Genomic DNA, 19,358 nt, shown 5'->3' on the forward strand with positions numbered 1-19,358 from the left:
CCCCAGCGTAAGACATGCATCCTGCTTGCGATGCTCTGCTCCCTTCTTCTCCAGTTCAATCTCAAAATGTGCTACACAAGACAAACCTGCAGCAATTTTTTGGACAACCTCAACTGGTAGTTGGAGGTGTCCAAAACTCCCACCATGAGACCCAGTTGTGTTGACTACACCATCTAAGAGTGGGTGCTTATGTGATTTGTCTTCTCTTACAAGACTTTAAAGTCACATGGAGAGCATTAAAACTAATACTCTGAAAGTCTCTGCTGTACTCCCGTTGTTATAAATACCATAAAAATAACTAACAAAATCTCTTCCTCCCCCTCATGCCCAATACATAAATAGTAAATGCACATGCAGCCAAAGGTATACATTTCCAACACGCACCTCCATGGAATTGTATATGTTCAGGTTATTTTTACTACACATTTTGGAAATCTCATTGGAGATACCCCCTTGGATGCATTTTCTAGTCTGACAAAAGAAACAATCTGAGTTTCACAGGGGGCAAAATGGAGGTATCACCTCCGAATTCCTCAAAAATCCGAGGCTGAATATTGTTTCCAAAAAAGATTTCTTCTCTGGCACTTGCGTGCAATAGTTTTGTTATTGTTGGGTTGTTGGAAGGAAGGGGGAAAGATAAGGACGTTACAATTCATCGCCAAGATAAATCGATATCAACTTTTAAGTAGCTGACTCCAGCTATTCAGCACTCAAAAGTTGAAGCTTGGGATTTAGCTCTGTGATTGCAGAGAGACAAATCGCCCTTTTCAGACCTCTTTGCAAAGTGGATGAGCTCTGCAGACCAAGAGGTACTCAGGGGAGGAGCACCTGGTCCTTCTTGGAGAACTCAAGCTGGTAGCAACCTCAACCAAGAGTTCAAGCTAAGAGCCTAAGCACCATGTCAATAAAAGGCTTCCTGAAGAAGCACAAAGAGACTTCAAGAGAAGTGTTGACAGTGAGAGATTAAGATAAGTTGCGTGCATTCATGGAAATGTCCCTTGAGCCCGCCCCACCCTTTGTATGGAGAATTGCCAACAGCCAGACTCTTGGAAAATGGGAAACTCAACATTTCCCTAAGAATTAATACCTTTTCTTTTAGCCTCCTCCGCAGCCTGTCTTTGGAAGACTGAAGCAAATTGATTTTGGGTCTTTCCCCAATGCGCTCATGAACACTGTCTTTCCGCTTGGTTTCCGACTCCTGGACGAACTGCTGAGACTGCTTCTCCACGGCCTCCGGGCCTCGGTGCGTCTCCACAGGAATGTGCACCGTGCAGACAGAGGCGTCTTCGATTTTCAAATTCTCAGTCTCTTTGGCGTTTCTGTGCGTTTCTTTGTCGTTGGGTGAGTGCTTCTGGTTGTGGTGCCATCTCCGGTTCTGGCTGTAGCCGTGGTGGCCCGTCCTGCCCGAGGAGTGAGGGGCCTGGCCTCCTTGGTAGAGTTTCTGGTGGTCCCTGTTGTGTTTGGTGCCACCTTGTTGATGATCTGCGTGTTGCTGAGGTTTGTTCCCACTGGGAAGTCTCTGCTGTCTCCTGGAAAGACAAAGGAAGGCGTTAGTACACCCTTTCCTTCATCGTCCTGCTTGGTCAACACATCTTCTATCCCACCAAACAGCTTGGCCCTTGGTGGGTGAGCTCTGTGGGTGTCCCTGCCACAAAAGAGGGGACAATTTCTTGGGATCTAACACAACCTGGTACCAACTCATGCCTCTAAATCTCTTTCACTATTTCATGTTTCAGCTGAAAGTTTTCATGAACAGTTAGACACCATGCCTTTGTTTCCCAGGAAAACCTCTCCCAGATTTCTGTGTTTTCTGCGTTGCTTCCGCACTAAACCAGGGAAGACCTGGTTAGTCCCAGCTCAGCAGCAAGAAGTCAGGCAGGCAGGAAGTATCAGGAGACATTTTTTTCTGAAGAACTAAGGAGGTCCTGATACACTTGGCCTGCAGCATCGCTTGCTCCTCTTGTTTGCCACCTCTGCTGTCCCAACATGGCGCGCTGCTGCGTTGGTTTGCCATGCAACATTTTAAGTGTATCAAGAATTTGTAAGTGGAAAAAAAAACCAAAACTAAAAAGCAAATTACTGAGTAAAAGAGATGCCCACACAAAATGGTTTTGTTTGGCCTTTCTTCATGCATGTCCCTCATGAAGAGGACACGTGGATGAACGAAGTGGTGGAATCACCATCCCTGAAGGGGTTTAAAAGATGTATAGATGAGGTTCTTAGGGACATGGGTTAGTGCTAGATTTAGGTTATGGTTGGACTCGATGATCTTAAGGGTGTCTTCCAAACATAATGATTCTATTCATCTATGAAGAAGCTGAGAACCATGCTTTGATCCAGCAGCACAGGCAGGCAGGACCATTATCTCCAGACAGGAGGCTGGATAAATGCAGCTCCAGGCAGGTAACACAGAAATTCAACAGGCACAAAGAGGAGGAATTGCCCACAAATGGTTTGCTCGAGGCACTGCAGCAGCTCAGAAGGGGTGAGCAGGCCCCTGAACGCTGGCTGTAATGGTCCACATTCACTATAATACCCCTGCTCAGCCTCATCCCTTACCTCAAACCCCTCCTTCCGTCCCGATAAATAGCAGCGTTTATTTTAAACTCGCCGCATAGCAATTAATTTTATTTTCATCATCCGCACGGCTCGGCTAAATACGTTTGGACGAAGGAAGTGGCCATTCACGAATACATTTCAATGGTCAGCGGCTAAACAGTCTCCAGCCCTGCCTGCCAAAGCCATCTGCCCACCAAATCTGTATTCCTTGGCATCCCTCGGAGTTAAAAACCTATTTTCCGAGGCCAACTGGCTCTCAACCATAAAGAGTGAAGGCTCGTGTTTGGCAAACACAGGACGAAGAGGCTTGTTCGTGGTGGGAAGTGGAAGGAATTTGTGTTTACTCTCAGACCACCAGATCCGGTTTTCGGAGACGTTCAACATGTATTTTTTTTCTTTTTTTTTTTGCAAGCTGAATGGCAGGGAATTAAAAAAAAAGGAGAGGATGGGGGAAGCTTTCCTGTTTGCTGGAGCTTACAAGCATTTTATGAGTACAGATTCTCCACATCAAGTTTTCCTGGCATTTCTTTGTTTCCTCTCATAAATCGCTTTGTAAAGAGCAATGCTTATTAAAAGGGGAATGTCAAAATAAAAGTTAGTTAAAACCCTTATCTAGTACTAAGTCCTCACATGTTGAAGTGCGCAAGAGGTTTTGCTGACATAATTCAGCGTTTGCTTTATGTGGTTTTGCTCTTCTCTCCTCTCAAATATCTGAATTTAACTGTTTGGGTGCACTTTCAGTCTTGAGTTAAAAGCCAGACAGGCTGCTACTGTATTTAAGTTGCAAATATTGCACAGAAATGACAAAATTTGGACACAGACACAGCTTTAATTTAAGCAGAGGTAAAACATGTGGAAATGAGCTGGGAACCAACCTCTGCTGTAAATTCCTGCAAGAAATGCAAGCAGGGACATTCTTTTCCTAAAGACATAATGATGTTATAAACCATAGCGTTTCTGTTTAAGGGCTGTTAAAGGAAAAAAAAATAGGCTTAAGATTTAAAAAAACCCACTCAAGCCAATGTGGAATGTGGGAGATTGTTCGGTTTGAGGCTTTTGCAATAGGACAGAGAGAGGACGAGCAGCTCCGTCCCCCTACGGGACAAACTAAAAAGCAAGATCCCCACGGCAAGGGGCAGAGCAAACACAAACTGCAGGTCTGCAGTCACTAACCACAGGATGGAAAACACCAGAGTTAAACAAGTTAGGGGAAACAAAAATTAAATTGGAAGAAATAAAAGGCAAAGGAAGGAGAACGGCAAACAAGAAGCAAGGTCCATGACTTGGCAGCAGGCAGGGAGTCTAGGGGATCATCCAGCATTCAGGCAATGACTCGTTGTGTGCTTTTATCTTCCCAACACCCTCGTGAAGAAAAAAAGCCAAGAAGAAATAGGACTCCGCAGCAAAAAAGAGCCAAAGCAGGGAAAACAAGGCCCATATCTTCAAACTTTTTTGACTGCAAAGCTCAGGAGGCTGGGATGAGCCGTCCTTGCTCTCTGGTGTGATCGAGGTGTTGCGGACATGGAGAGTCCCAGGAAGGGCAAGATGGGGACCAGGACACCCCATCACAGGCAGGTTGAGATCATGGAAATCACCTTGTGCTTGCTGAAGGGCAGGAGAACTGAGATGTTGGCTTGGGGTGACCTAAGCTGAGGTAACCAGACCATGGAGGAACCCAAAGGCTCTTCCCAGTTCCAGTGTTCTAGGTTTGTGATGCCAAAGAGAGGAATCACATGGCAACATCTCCGGGAAAAGGAAGAATTCAGCCCCCCAAAATGCCGCTGCTACTGGGAAATCCTTCTTCTGTCCCTCTCTGTAAGGACATGGTGTCTTTCAGGGGATGCTGCTTCAGCTACAAGTATCTGGAGAACACACCAGTTTCTTAAGTCTTGTCTCTGTTTAACGCTAAATAACTATTTTTATTTCAAAGGGCAACTTCTGCTTCAGCTCAAAACTCCCCCTGAGTTCAGTGGGACCAGGGATTTGGCCATCGGTCAATGTGACAAAGAAACTGCAGAAGAACTCAAATCCAAGGGGAGACAGCTGGGGTTGCCAAGCTGGAAATAAGATGGTATCGCTCATGCTACGGTTTCTCCACCCTTTTTTTTTTTATTTAATTAACTGAACGAGATACCTTTCAACAGAATTTAGATCTGACAAATGTCTGCTCTGCTAGAGGAGCCTACACAAACAAACCTAAGGCTTCAGCTGTCTTGGTGATTACCAGCCTACGTGCTCAGAAATACGGGATTCCTGCAGGTTTTTACTCCATCGATCGCTCCCAAGGAAAAGGGCTGGAAGGCACAAGGCTGGGGAAAATAACTCCAGACACGTGGACAGCTGTGGTCTAAAACACAGTTGCTCCGTCCCATCAGCCTTGTTTGTATCCCCCGTCGGACCGAGACAAGTCCTTGGAGAGCCCCCACTGTCTGTCTGGCATGCGGAAAGCTGGAGGAGAACGCGGGTGACATTCTTCTGGTGGCTGCATGGAGACTGGGTCAGGCAATTTCTGTAAATACGGAGAGTTGAGGAGCTACATCTCTAAGGGCACTCAGAGATGGTGCAGAGCACCCAATATTGCCAAATGGATGGAGATGGAGATCCCAAATGGATCGAGATCCCACCTGTGCCTCTTGCCTTTGAAGAACCTGGTGGACACCATGCTTGTCCTCAATCCTGGGCAACTCTTCCATGGGACAAACCCTCTGGGGAACACTAAGCTCTTCACAAGGGAGGGATCACAGAATCATTTTGGTTGGAAGAGATTCTCAAGATCATTGAGTCCAACCATTAACCCACCCCTGGCACTAACCCATGTCCCTGAGAACCTCATCTCTGCATCTGTTCAACCCCTCCAGGGATGGTGACTCCACCCCAGCCCAGTAACCTGAGGGATACTGGCCTGGAAAGGACACGAGGGAGAGGAGGGGCATGGTTGTTTTAGAGCTACCGTGCTACGAGCAGGAGGTCTGCCATCATTTTTCTCATCCCTCCTCTGCAGCAGCATCAGCTGAAGATGAAGAAAGACGCACCAGCTTTGGTCCTTTTACTGTCGATGGTAAATCATAAGGAGATCAGCAGAAACGAGGCAGGACTTGTGGCTGCTGGTGGTCCTTCTGTGACCACCCTTAGGTAGCAAACCCCATGGTATCCTTTGGCATGGAATCATTTTGGTTGGAAGAGATCAACAGGTCCAACCATTAATCTAACTCCAGCACTAAACGATGTTCCTAAAAACCTCATCTGTGTATATTTTCAACCCCTCCAGGGATGGTGACTCCACCACTGCCCTTGGCAGCCTGTTCCAATGCCCGACAGCCCTTTAGGGAAGAAATTGTTCCCCAGATCCAACCTCAACCTCCCCTGGCGCAACTTGAGGCCGTTTCTTTGTGTCCCTGTCTCCCCTCAGCTCCTGTTCTCCAGGCTGAACCCCCAGCTCCCTCAGCCGCTCCCATCACACTTGTGACACCTGGTGGACATGGTCAGGGCCACCCAGCAACGAGCAACTAATATGGACTCGCAGCCACTTGGGCAAGATGTTGAGAACAAAGAGCAGTGCCATGGCCAAGGTCAAACCTTCTGCATCTCCTTCATGCTTCAAGTGCTTGAACAAAAACACCTCTCACTGCATTTTGCAGACAGAAAGTTTCTTCTGCCAAGGCAGGATCTTATCTCTTTGCCAGGATCAGGCCCAGGAATATGATGCTAAGTCTCAGGAGTATCTAACAACCAGCTTTGCTATTACTATGACTGCAATTAATTAGCAATTACCGTTACAAGGGATAGATTAGGATCTGTTGCAGGAATGGACTCTGTGGGACCTTCCCCCCAACAAAGACCCCAGATCTCACTTCTCCATTACAACCCTCAAAGCTGGAGGACCAGAGCATCCCTAAGGGACAAAACAACTGCACCTGCCAACAGAGGACTGGTGGGACTGGATCTATGGGCCACCCCTCCCCACTTTCTTTTTGAAAATCCCACAGTAATTTTCCATCGAGAGGGAGAGAAATTAAATAAAACTCTTCAGAGTCACTACTGAAAGAGTTAAGTTCATGGAGATCGATAGCGACTGGGTTCTCCACAGCTGTGCTAGCAAGCTGCCCAGGATACTCAGCACGAAGAGGGAAAGGGCAAGAAGAAGTCAAGTCCTCTGAAACATCTGCTGAACAAACCGATTTCTCCGGGCATGGCCTTTCTGAATTAAGAATATTCCAGCCAGACCAGCTGCTTCACCTGGTGTGATGCAACTCCATAAATAACTGGACTGGCACCCCCAATCTGATGTTGCTGGAGGGGTTTGGGCATCAAATGGTTTGGGTTGGAAGGGACCTTGAAGATCATCTGGTTCCAACCCCACTGCCAGGGGCATGGACACCTTCCACTACACCACGTTGCTGAAAGTCCCACTGCTCAAAGTCAAAACCACCCATTGTCACTGGCTTTGGGCACCTAAGGGACATGGTGGTCCGAACTGGAGGGCCTGAAGGATCCCGGTTAGGAGCTGGTAGAATTTTATAGCGTCTAAAACTAGTCCTAGAGGTCTAATTCTGCCCCGAGGGGTCAATGGGAATACTGTTATAATATAAGGAGGAGGAAGGTCTGAATTTCTATTCTAGAGGCTTGACTTCCCCTCAAAGTGTTCTTCACCAAGCCCACGTCCATCAAAGACACTCTCATGTCTTATGTGCATGTATGATGATAACTCAGTTTTGTAGGGAGCATGACAGCCCAGCCACAGCTTTTTTCTATCCTTGCTATGACTGAGAGTGGGAAATACTCAAATAAGATGAACGGTTCCACACAATTTAATCAAAAACCTCAAAACCCCCAGAAAGCAACAACCACCAGCTCCAAGGATGAAGAACACAGGACTCCTGTGTGTTTTCCCTTTGGCTTTCTCTCTCAAACTGGTTTCGTTTGGCTCCAGTTTCATTTTTGTTTGCATTTTTCTCAGATGAGAAGGGAACAAAATGTCATGTTCACTCCTGAAAACAAAAATTAAATTATTCACACTTCTTTTATGCTTTTCTGTCACCAGGATTAAAGTCTGTCCTGATCCCTAGACCCAGCCTGCGCATTTGGATGGACATGACATTTTGGAAGTGTAGAAAATCCACCTGTCAAAATGGTGGTGGATCAGGATCTAAAATCACCTTTGAACGGTTGAGATGTAACACATGCTTTAGGTCTTACACATCCACATCCTTCAAAACATACCATGAACTCTAGAAGACAAGCGCAGCCAACAAAAGCAACACTATGGGGGTAGAGATGTTTTTGATGAGTTCACAGCATCTGGCTGCTGGGAAAAGCGTTATGAAACCTTCCAATGAGCCAGGAAGAACTTCTCTTGTCACATCCTCGATCTTGGGGTACAGCTGCTGAAGACAACCCTCCCTTGGGCCTGGACATCATGTCTGTCTTTGTTTGCTAGAGATGATTTTGTGTGGCCTTTACAACATAACTAGATGCAGTATAAATTAAAAGAGTAGCATTAATTTTTATGTCAAGGGTGGTGAGAGCCTGTCCCAGGTTGGGCAGAGAGGTGGTGGCTGAACCATCCCTGGAGACATCCCAGGCCAGGCTGGACGGGGCTCTGAGCAACCTGAGCTGGTGCAGATGTCCCTGCTCATGGCAGGGGGGCACTGGGGGACCCGGGAAGGTCCCTCCAACCCAAACCATTCTGTGATTCTATGATAGGACACAAAGTCCATCAGAGCAGACTCAGCAAAGCATTGAAGAGCAAACTTTTCTACTGCTAAAGTCCACCAAAAGTCCTCACATTCTGCAACGCTTGGCTGCACAGGCTGCCTGAGTCAGCAATTTTCTTCTAAGCTTCATGGAAATGAAGCTTCAGGAGAAATTTAAGTAGCTGTTTTGAAACACCAGCTTGGGAAAGACATCCCAAGTACAGATGGCATGTGAGATAGCTCCAAAACAGCTCAACATTTGAATGCTTCGCTGGATCTCCCACAAATCATTAGGGATGTCCAGATGGAGGTCCTTGTTGCACAGAGCAGGCAACCAGCTAAGAAGACACCCCCTGGACTTCAAGGCCGGTTGCCCAGACTGGTGTAGAATTCACTGCAGTGACTTCATGTAGCAATCACTTGGAACTGGTTCTCTTCAGAAACGACTTTGCTTGGAATGATGTTTTTGGATTTTCTGCATACTGTAAACACAATTGCAAAAATTACATGAAAACCATAGGAAAATACAGCGAGAAGGAACTGAGTCGAAACAGTTTAAAGCTGAAAGACACACCCACGGTACACGATATTCCCCAAAAATCTGCTGAGCGCAACAACACGCAGATCTTGGACTACTGGTAAGAATGTGCACTGAATGAATATTGATTTATCTTCTTACTACTTTGCAATAAAAGAGCTTATATCGCAGAATCCAGCCTGCCTCCTTTAAAAATACACTGAGGCTGACCAGTTATTCCGCGATCTGATAATCCTCTGAGAGATATAAACTTTAAACCCGTGCCAAGATGCGCAGACAGAGCCCACCACCGTCCCTCCACGGCCTTGTCCCTCAAGACACATCCTAAATAGTACGTTCAAGCCCCCACCTGCTGCCTTTTTGTCCAGCTGTCTTCCTTTAGACCTCTGTGACTCTTTGACCTGCGAGCGAGGAGACATTCTAGGCTTTTTTTTTCCATCTCCTATTAATATCAGTGCTTTCTAATGAAGAAACAAATGTTTTTCCTGTCGATGCTAAGGCAAGATTTGACAGGATCTCCTAACAGCTGTCCAGACACATAAGCTTGACCCAAAATCCACAACAAACAATGACTTCCGACGTGAGGATCTGGTAAAACATCAACTCAAGGAGCAGAGATGCTTTGGATTTATGTGTGTCAGGAGCCTTTATCAAGTACATTAAATAAACTTCTTGAAAAATGACGGGATAGCATTTAGCGTAGAGCTGGGATCAACCTGGACATTGACTTCTTGTAACCCAAGTGACAATCCTAATCCAAATCTTTACCTAAGCTTGACCCACTGTCAAAAGAAGACTTGTCTTCTCTTGACCTCATTCCTCCTCTTTCACGCTACCCGAGCTGTGCCAGGGTCTGATCCACTCCAAAAATTTACTTTCTCTCAGAAGGCTTTCTGCTCATCGCTTTGGAGAGGAACACGCTGCCCAGACACAGAGCCAGGTCACCTTCTGCATCTCCACGTAGCTCCTGGTTCTTGTTCTTTGGGGACCAGCAGCCCCAGCTTTAAATTGGAAATTGGGATGAACTGCAGCATCTGCACAATGCTGGGAACGGCTGGAGCAATGTTAGTTTAAGTGAAATAAAGAAGCCTGTTGTCCACTCATGCCCTGGAGGCTGTCACGCTAAATAAAGACATTATCAGAGAAAGAGCAGATACTCAGCGCCTTCATGCCTGTTAATGACCCCGGCACCTTCTGAATCAATCCAGGGACTTTCTTTCCCACAGATGGTCCCTTGGAGACAGACTGCTGTGGCTTTAGAAGGAATAAACGGAAACAAAACAGTTAACAAATGTCCAAAAATAGAGCGTAGTTATATTTTTTTTTTTAATATGGAGATGAAAAATCCCTGGGTGATTTACATGCCAGCAGAGATATTAGCTGCGTATAATAGATGCAATATTTTTAATACTAATATTTTGGGCTGAGACAAGAGAGGGAATGGAAAGTATTTCCAGTGCCTTGACTTCTTTATTTTGCAAACATCAGTTGCTAACAGGGGTCAGACAGAAATATTGTTTCTGCAACAAGAGCCCAAACAACTTGAGCTGGCAAGTTCTTTGCACACTAACCATGCCAGGAGGCCCTGCAGAGCTTCAGCACGTTGCTCCCTCCCAGGTTTTTGGGGCCAATATCGCCAACTTGGGCTTGTAGAGAGGAGAGGGTGGTAAACGCTCTCCTGCCGCTGGCAAAAACTGGAAGTCACTCATGAAATGGCGTAGCCACATTGTTGAAGTGCTGCCGGGCTTCTTTGAATGGGCCAGGTTTCATGGAAAGACCTCGTGTGACACAGGGGATGCCACAAAACCTTTTTTTACCCATGAAAGGCATCGACTTCTTGCCCTTACTTCCTAGTTTGGCTTCCGGATAACTCTGGAGAGCAACCTGGTGGCAAAAAGCCCTCGGTGCTTGTTCCAAGTGATCACCAGCAACGGCACATTTATATTTGAGGATTGAAAGCAGGAGGAAAAAACCCAGGTTATTTCACTTTATATTCACTCCAGCAACGAGCTGCTGACAACAACTCCATGAACTCTCACTGGAAAACAATGTTGTAGATGGATAAACCCATTTCCAGGACTGAGGAGCCGAGACGGAAATGCTCCACCAAAAAGAAAACCATTTCAATAACAGATCGGTTTCCTAGTGCAGAGGAACCTGCCGCTAGATTTCCTTCCCTCAATTCTGGCCGGCTGAAATAGCATCACGTAGACGGTCGTTTTCTGTGACACCAGAAGAGCAGCCTTGAGGGACAGGCTCATGGGTGACGGGGTTCGCAAATACGAGGATCTGGTGGCCACAGGTTCACTGCAAGGTCTGCAGTGAGAGAAGGTCCAGCCATAGCGTCTTGTCCTTTCTGCCTCAGTTTCCTTGCAGAGAAAGGGAGATGCTGAGAGCAGCTGTCTGCAAAAAAGCACTTGGAGGTTGACGGACAACAAAACCCCACAGTGTTGTTTCATCTCTGGTTGTCTTCCCTGGGGACAGCTCTTCATTGCTTCCCCGTGATTCTTCCTACAGCTGATTGACCCAAAAGTCCCTACGCTCACCCATGCAATGCAGACTTTCCTGCCAGGTTGGTTAAAAATCAATAAATCACATCTTTAGCTACCAAAGCAACACCAGTACAACCAAGACGACCAAGGTGCCTTGGGTATCACAGAAATGATCCGAGGCTGGAACAGCTCTGCTGGGAAGACAGGCTGAGAGAGTTGGGGGGTTCAGCTGGAGAAGAGAAGCTCTGGGGAGACCTTATTGCACCTTTCCGGACTTAAAAGGGGCCTGTGAGAAAGATGGGGACAGACTTTTGAGCAGGGCCTGTTGCGATAGGACAAGGGGTGATGGTTTTACACTAAAGGAGGGAGATTCAGGCTGAACATGAGGAAGGAATTGTTGGCCCTGAGGGTGGTGAGAGCCTGTCCCAGGTTGGCCAGAGAGGTGGTGGCTGAACCATCCCTGGAGACATCCCAGGCCAGGCTGGATGGGGCTCTGAGCAACCTGAGCTGGTGCAGATGTCCCTGCTCATGGCAGGGGGGCACTGGGGGAGCTGGGAAGGGCCCTTCCAACCCAAATTATTCTATGGTTTTAGGACTCCAAATTCCTAGAGAATCACAGAATCATTTCAGTTGGAAAAGAGCCTTAAGATCATTGAGTCCAGCCACGAAGACAATGAGACTGCTGCTGGGAAGCAGCATTACACGCACACCTTGCTCTTCTCATGCCTCTTCTGGTGTCCATTGACCCATCCTGACCTCCCCATGATCTCCAGCACACCACTAGCACATTTAATTGCAAATGAAAAACTCCTGCCTCTCTGCTGATGCAGGACAGCACAGCAACCATAAGATAAGACGTGTTATCTCCCAGCTGGGCGGAGGAGTTGCAGTGCAAGGCACTTTGCACGCAGAGGCAATTACCACCGCCCAGCTCACGTGCCGTAATTCATTAAGCCGCAGTAACGCAATCACTCAGCTGAGCCCTTTTAGGAACAAACCGCCGAGGCAATATTGTCCTCCAGGGACCTGCAGTTCGGAGAATTAATTTAGTGTAATAACTCCCAGTGATATTGTGGACAAACTGAAAGAAAAAAATGATCTCGCTCTAAATTGCCTGGAACCAACCCCTGGGCCGATGTCCTGCTCGTTGGTGTCTGCTGGGTCTGCTCAGGAGGGGCAAATGCTGCTTATCCGGGACTTTCCTGCATCTGAACACTTAATCCTTGAGGAACCTCCTTGTGAAGGACCATCACTCCAACAAGGAGCTCTTCACCTTGTTCTCCGGGATGCTTGGTTTGAGCTGGCACAGCTTTCTTAGCCCTACATTTTAGTTTTAGGCAGTCCTGCGAGGAGCAGGGAGTTGGACTCGATCCTTATGCGATCCTTCCAACTCCAGATATTTTATGATTCCTTTCTGAGATGCACCTTTAGTGTGGTTGTTCATGAAAAAGTGGCCTGTCCTCCACCACTGGCTTGAAGTTTCTAAATCTGAAGAAACACAGTGACTATTATTTTAACAGCATCTCTGCTTATGTGCTTTCAGCTGCCTCAAGAGCTTTTTGCATCGTTACACTACGATTTAACTAGATGCTCATATTGCCGCTCATCAAGGACACAACCAGAGACTGACTTTTGTCCTTAAAAAAAAATAATCTTGGTCCTGAGGAGTTTTCTCAAGAGAAAACTCTCTCATGAACAGCAGCTTTTCACAGCCACCGTTACGCTGGCTCGACTCCTGCTCAGCGGGGACACCCGTGACATCCCCGGTGGCTTTGGGATGCCCACTCTGTGCCCCCTAAAAGAGTCTCCGTAGTGGCTCCAGTCACCCCTGTCAGCTCCCAGGGGGGCACGGAGGAGACAGGAGCATGAGGAGGATGAAAACCTGATTTCCAAATGCCGCTTCAGGGCTTCAGACCCGTGTGCTGTTAAATCAAATTATTTTGACTTGGAAATCCTACTGAGAAGGAAAAGAGTGTTTCAACTGTTTCAATTCCTTCCCTTCCTCTCTTTTTCTTCTGTTTCAAAACCACTTATTGAGTTCACTAAAAGCACCACAAATCGTTTAGCTCAGTGTTAGTTTTCAGCAAGCACCCAGGCCATCTGAAACATTTAGTTTTGTTCCAATTCGGAACGGCACTTCGGCACTAAAATAACATCTCAATATTGTTGCTTTTTTTTCATAAACATCCTCTCCTCTCACTGCAAAGCTCTCTGCAAATGACCCTGGAAGAACAAAAGACATTTCTGTATTGTTTTAAGTTCTCTTCCTTTCTGAAAAACCTCAATTAAAACAGTGAAAAAGCAAACGTGTCCCTACTATACTCTGTAATTATGAACTCATTTCTATTCACTCACCCAGCGGGAGAGGTTTGTCCCCGTGACCTTTGGGAACAGATTTCCAAGGCTCTTCCAGAATTTCACAGCCTTAAAAATGCCACGTTCATGTCAGTGGTAAAACATGTTCACCTTCAACCAAAATAACTTGCAATCTTAAAATCCACGGCGAGGGCCATTGCTGTGACTATTTTTATTTGTGAAAGGAGCCTCAGCGCTGGATGTGAATGGGTAGATCAGCATGGGAGCGGCTCTGGAAACAGTGCAACCCTTCAAGACAGTGTGAAAATTGCATGAATATGGGCTGTCAGCTTATTGTAAAGAGTTTTCAAATCAATACCTTGCACAGCATGCTCCTGATTGATGGTCGGGATTTCTTAGTGATCCTTCCAGCACAAAAACTACCTGGCCCGAAGAGGACGCGTGCCATTGCCGTCCCAAGCTCTGGACTTGCCCACGCGATGCTCATGGGAACAAGCGTGGAGTTTTCTTTCGGTAAAGTCCCACTGAGAAAAACATTTTTCAAGACAAAATGCTGGGATAATTTGGTTATATATGTATTTATATTGGTTATAAATGTATATATATACATATGGAGATGGACTTTTCAGCAGGGCATGTTGCAATAGGACAAGGGGTGATGGTTTAAACTAATGGAGGGGAGGTTCAGACTAGATTTAAGGAATAAATTGTTTATGCTGAGGGTGGTGAGAGCCTGTCCCAGGTTGGGCAGAGAGGTGGTGGATGAACCATCCCTGGAGACATCCCAGGCCAGGCTGGACGGGGCTCTGAGCAACCTGAGCTGGTGCAGATGTCCCTGCTCATGGCAGGGGGGGCACTGGGGGACCCGGGAAGGTCCCTTCCAACCCAAACTATTCTGTGATTCTATGATCTTTAAGCAGAGAGTGAAACATAAGTTGGGTAAACAAGAGGGAAAACCTTTTTTTAATAAGAGATGAAACAGTGGACAAGAGGATTATACTTGAGAACTCACAATCAGATAATAATGAATGCAAAATAACAGATTTTCACAGAAAATAATATTGTCCTTTAAATACAAGAGAGAAAATAGCTTTCACGTCCACACGCAGGACTACAAGCCACACTGCTTCCGGGTCCATTCCTCACCCTCCCATGATTTCAGGCATTTAGACAAGGTTCTTAAGGACATGGTTTAGTGCTAGAGTTGCGTTACGGTTGGACTCAATGATCCTGAGGGTCTCTTCCAACCAAAATGATTCCATGATTCATGTGCCCGTGACACACCTAGACATAGATATTTATTTTCTCTGAAAATTTAGAACGAAATCTAAGGGAAGACATGTACATCCACAACACAGCTTAAGCAGAGCTGAGGGCCCCACAGCTCTCATCAACCAACTCCTCAAATCCCACCCAACCCCAAGGGCTTGGGCCAACTCACATTTCATTCGAAATGTTAAGTGACAAAAGCATTGCTGCCACACACATCCTGAGATGTCACCATCTCCTCAGATGCCCTGTTTCAGCCACCTCCTGCCTTGGGACATAGCAGATCCATGAACTTGGGCATCCACCCACCACCTCCCATCTAGAAGAAGCCTTCTAGAAGAAGGTGCAAATTGTTAATTGAAGTGAAAATGAGTTAGGGGTTGTAGCAGGAGTTGGCCATGCCTTGAAGGGGCTCAGGGCTAGACCCTCCTACCTGTGATGACAACAGTTCTGTTGCCACCTGTTTAAGAAAAAACAATGGCAAAAAAAGTCAACTACTGACTTCACCCAGGTTGCTGAAACACCGATGACTGGTGTCAACTCCTGCTCATGAGCAGCACCAAGACAACATGCCTAATCGACCTAGGTCGGTTCTACCTACCCAACTGATGGGTGACCCAGGTAGGTTCTACCTACCCAACCGATGGCTGACCCAGGTAGGTTCTACCTACCCAACTGATGGGTGAGCCACAGGGGTTCTACCTACCCAACCAATGGGTGGCCCAGGTAGGTTGTACCTACCCAACTGATGGGTGACCCACAGAGGTTCTACCTACCCAACCAATGGGTGGCCCAGGTAGGTTCTACCTACCCAACTGATGGGTGACCCACAGAGGTTCTACCTACCCAACCAATGGGTGGCCCAGGTAGGTTCTACCTACCCAACTGATGGGTGACCCACAGAGGTTCTACCTACTCAATTGATGGGTAAGGAGGGCTTGCTCTGGCCAGTGAAGCCCAGCAGCCTCAAGAAGGGGTGGGTGAGGGATCTCATTGGCTGTGTGCATCTTCCAGATACAGATACAAGAACATTTTCTTCAGATCCCAGAAATACTTGTGGCAAGCATGGTCTGAAGTGGAAACTGCTGCCCCCAAAGCTTCTCAAGAAGTGTCAAGGAGGCAACTCCCTGTGAGTGTGAAAATGTGCTGGTGGAAACCTTGCTTTCCTTGGCTGAGAAGAGATTTCCCCTACAAGAGACAGGAAAGAATGGGAAACCCAGTCCCAAGTCTTTGTTCTTGTTGAAGAGAGCCCAGAAACAAGTCCCCGTCCCAGCGCTTCCTCCAGCGTGAAGAGCTTTGGCTCAACTCCTCCCACAGCTCTTTGTTTTTCAGACTTCCTTGGTTCTGGTCAACATGTGAAGGTGAAATAAAGCAAGGAAACCTGTTCCCATCAGATGGCCAGACTAATCTTTCTTATGTGAGGGCCAGAAGATCTCGGTGAGAAGCTTTCTAGGGCACTCCAAGCACCTGTGATTGCCACCTTTGGGAACCTCCACCTTGCCCCAGTGGACAGGGAATCTTCGCTCCAGGATGCCCAGGGAAGAGGTGGAGTCACCATCCCTGGAGGGGTTGAACAGATGCAGAAACGAGGTTCTTAGGGACATGGTTAGTGTCAGACTTGGCAGTGTTGGGTTAATGGTTGGTCTTGATGGTCTTGAAGTTCTTTTCCAACCAAAATGATTCTATGATTTATTGGTTGTACATAATTGCAGCCATTTTTGAAGGGCAGAAAGGTCCAAAGCTGAAGTGCCAGAATCATAGAATCTTATGTCTCCATAAGAAATATGGAGACAGACTTTTTAGCAGGACCTGTTCCAATAGGACAAGGGGTGATGGTTTTAAACTAAAGGAGGGAGATTCAGGCTGGACATGAAGAAGAAATTTTTCACACCAAGGGTGGTGAGAGCGTGTCCCAGGTTGGCCAGAGAGGTGGTGGCTGAACCATCCCTGGAGACATCCCAGGCCAGGCTGGACGGGGCTCTGAGCAACCTGAGCTGGTGCAGATGTCCCTGCTCATGGCAGGGGGAGCACTGGGGGAGCTGGGAAGGGCCCTTCAACCCAAACTATTCTATGATTCTATGGTGTCTTGTCTGTCTCCCACCCCATTTTTGGTGCAGGTTTCACAAGGTCTGGTGTCTGCTGGCTCCTTGCATGGATTTCACGATATACCAAGGCATCCTGTGATGATGGAGGTGAAGCCCAGAAGTCTCTGATGAAGGTGACAACAAAAATGAGGTCTCCCATGTCGTCTCCAAGGCCTTGGACACAAGAGCGGCTGCTTTGTAACCTTCTCCATGGTTGCAGAGCCACTGTGAGCTCCTGCTCCCCATTCCCTAACACTCACAAGAACAGGGAGCAGCAGAAAAGGAGTGAAGAGCCGTCGGTATCAAGAACTCACTGTCCTCCAGACCAGTCCCTGCTGCCACATAGGAACAAGATCCCTAAGAAAAAATGAATTTTGATGAAATCCGATGTCTCTCCACCCCAGCCACATGCTGAAGTTCTGGATTTTTTTTTTTTTTTGCTGAAGCAATTATTTTGCTTTCCGTGAAGTAACATCATAAGACCCTGAGCTTATCCAGCAGGCTATTACATTTCTATTGAGGTTTTATAACAGTGAAATGTTTCGCCGGGTGGTACATAAAGTCTTTCAATCAGCTGCAGAGATGGAGAAAAACAACCTGCAAAAGCCTCCTGATGCCATAAAGTCTACTGGCAGCTTGGCAATTCAGGTTTAAATTTAGTCTGCAGGACATGGGTCACTTCAGTCGCCAAGATCATTAAAAAAAAATAGTAAAAACTCTTGTGTTGCAGAGATTTTATGTAATGACAAAGCCGCTCTCAATAGAGAGGTGGCAACCCTGCGGCTGGGAAATGCACCCCGCTCTCCGGCCGCTGCCTCCTGGCATTAAAAAAAAGGAACAATGAAAGGAAAGGATTAAATTTGCTTAGATGAGTATCTTTTAACCCTTCTGCACCATCCTTTAGCTAGGCACACGAGGAGGACGGAGTAGATATGGAGAATGGTAATGGAGACACATCTCCTGAAGTCCTGCTCACATGGAGTGTATCCTGTTGGACTCACGAAGGTTTATTTTTCTCTTTCCATTAGTCTTAAGCCCACAGAGCACTCTGATGTTTACAGAAGTACGTTTTCCTTGCATGGCATGAAATGTAAAGTCCTTTTAGTCATTGCTAGCATTGGAGAAAGGAGCTGTAAATACGGCATCGCCTTCCGTGGCGTGTTTAGCCAGCAGAACTGCAGCTGCACCATCTGCTTTCGGGGTGACTCACGACTGGGCATATTGTCACTGACACCCTCACGTGCAGAAGGGCTCAGCGCTGATCACGATGGCAGAAACTAGAGCAGCTGGGTGGAAAAGCCCTGCTCAGTCTGCCACAGATTGAGACACAAGCGACAGGCAAAACAAAACTCCCCAATGGACAATAAACACCAACTGCTCACGGTAATGCCACTGGGAAGACTCTACGTATGCTGCTCTGGGGATGATGCTGGGGCAGGCAAGTGGCTCTTAGATGAGCCAGACTGGGACTAATGTTAGATATAAACCTGGTTGAACTTCAGATGGCTTCTGCAGAGCTATTTGATCACCTGTGTCCTGTAGGTACTGGGGCCGCGATTACTGCACAGGGGTGGTATGGGACTATGAGAGCCCCATGCCATGCTGTGACATGGGCATAGAATCACAGAACAGTTTGGGCTGCAGGGACCTTCCAAGCTCACCCAGTGCCACCTCCGCCATGAGCAGGGACATCTGCACCAGCTCAGGTTGCTCAGAGCCCCGTCCAGCCTGGCCTGGGATGTCTCCAGGAATGGTTCAACCACCACCTCTCTGGCCAACCTGGGACAGGCTCTCACCACCCTCAGCGGCAAACATTTCTTCCTCATGTCCAGCCTGAATCTCCCTCCTTTAGTTTAAAACCATCACCCCTTGTCCTATCACAACAGGCCCTGCTCAAAAGTCTGTCCCATCTTTCTCACAGGCCCTTTTTAAGTCCAGAAAGGTGCAATAAGGTCTCCCCAGAGCTTCTCTTCTCCAGCTGAACACCCCAACTCTCTCAGCCTGTCCTTCCAGCAGAGCTGTTCCAGCCTCGGATCATTTCTGGGGCTCCTCTCGTCCCTCTCCAGCAGGTCCATGTGTGTCCTGTGCTGAGGAACCAGAGCTGGACCAGCACTGCAGGGGGGTCTCACCAGAGTGGAGCAGAGGCGCGGAATCCCCTCCCTCAACCTGCTGGTCACGCTCCTTTTGCTGCAGCCCAAGATACGATTTGCCTTCTGGGCCAACCACTGAGCCCAGAATGGTCTTGATGGAGCCAGACCACCTCCTGATCTCATCTCCAAGAGGTTCCTCTTGACGAGAAGCTGTGATGCCGCCCAGCAGCTCCACCCGCAGCTGAGTCACCCGCAGCCGGATGCCCACAGGTCATCAGGAGGTGGCTTTTTGATCATTGAAGGACCACTCCTTCAAC

At 47.4% G+C, this 19,358-nt stretch overlaps 1 protein-coding gene across 4 annotated transcripts in view; it reads right to left on the minus strand.

Moving 5' to 3' along the window:
* Nucleotides 1-19,358, minus strand: part of CTIF (cap binding complex dependent translation initiation factor) — a 153,113-nt gene that overhangs the window by 44,858 nt on the left and 88,897 nt on the right. For all 4 annotated transcript variants that reach the window (XM_065656596.1, XM_065656595.1, XM_065656594.1 and 1 more), the window contains one exon: nucleotides 1,088-1,529. In XM_065656596.1, the coding sequence (XP_065512668.1) occupies nucleotides 1,088-1,529 (442 nt within the window). The remainder of the gene's footprint in view (nucleotides 1-1,087; nucleotides 1,530-19,358) is intronic.

Source organism: Caloenas nicobarica, chromosome Z (genome assembly GCF_036013445.1).
Source record: "Caloenas nicobarica isolate bCalNic1 chromosome Z, bCalNic1.hap1, whole genome shotgun sequence".
Lineage (NCBI taxonomy): Eukaryota > Metazoa > Chordata > Aves > Columbiformes > Columbidae > Caloenas > Caloenas nicobarica.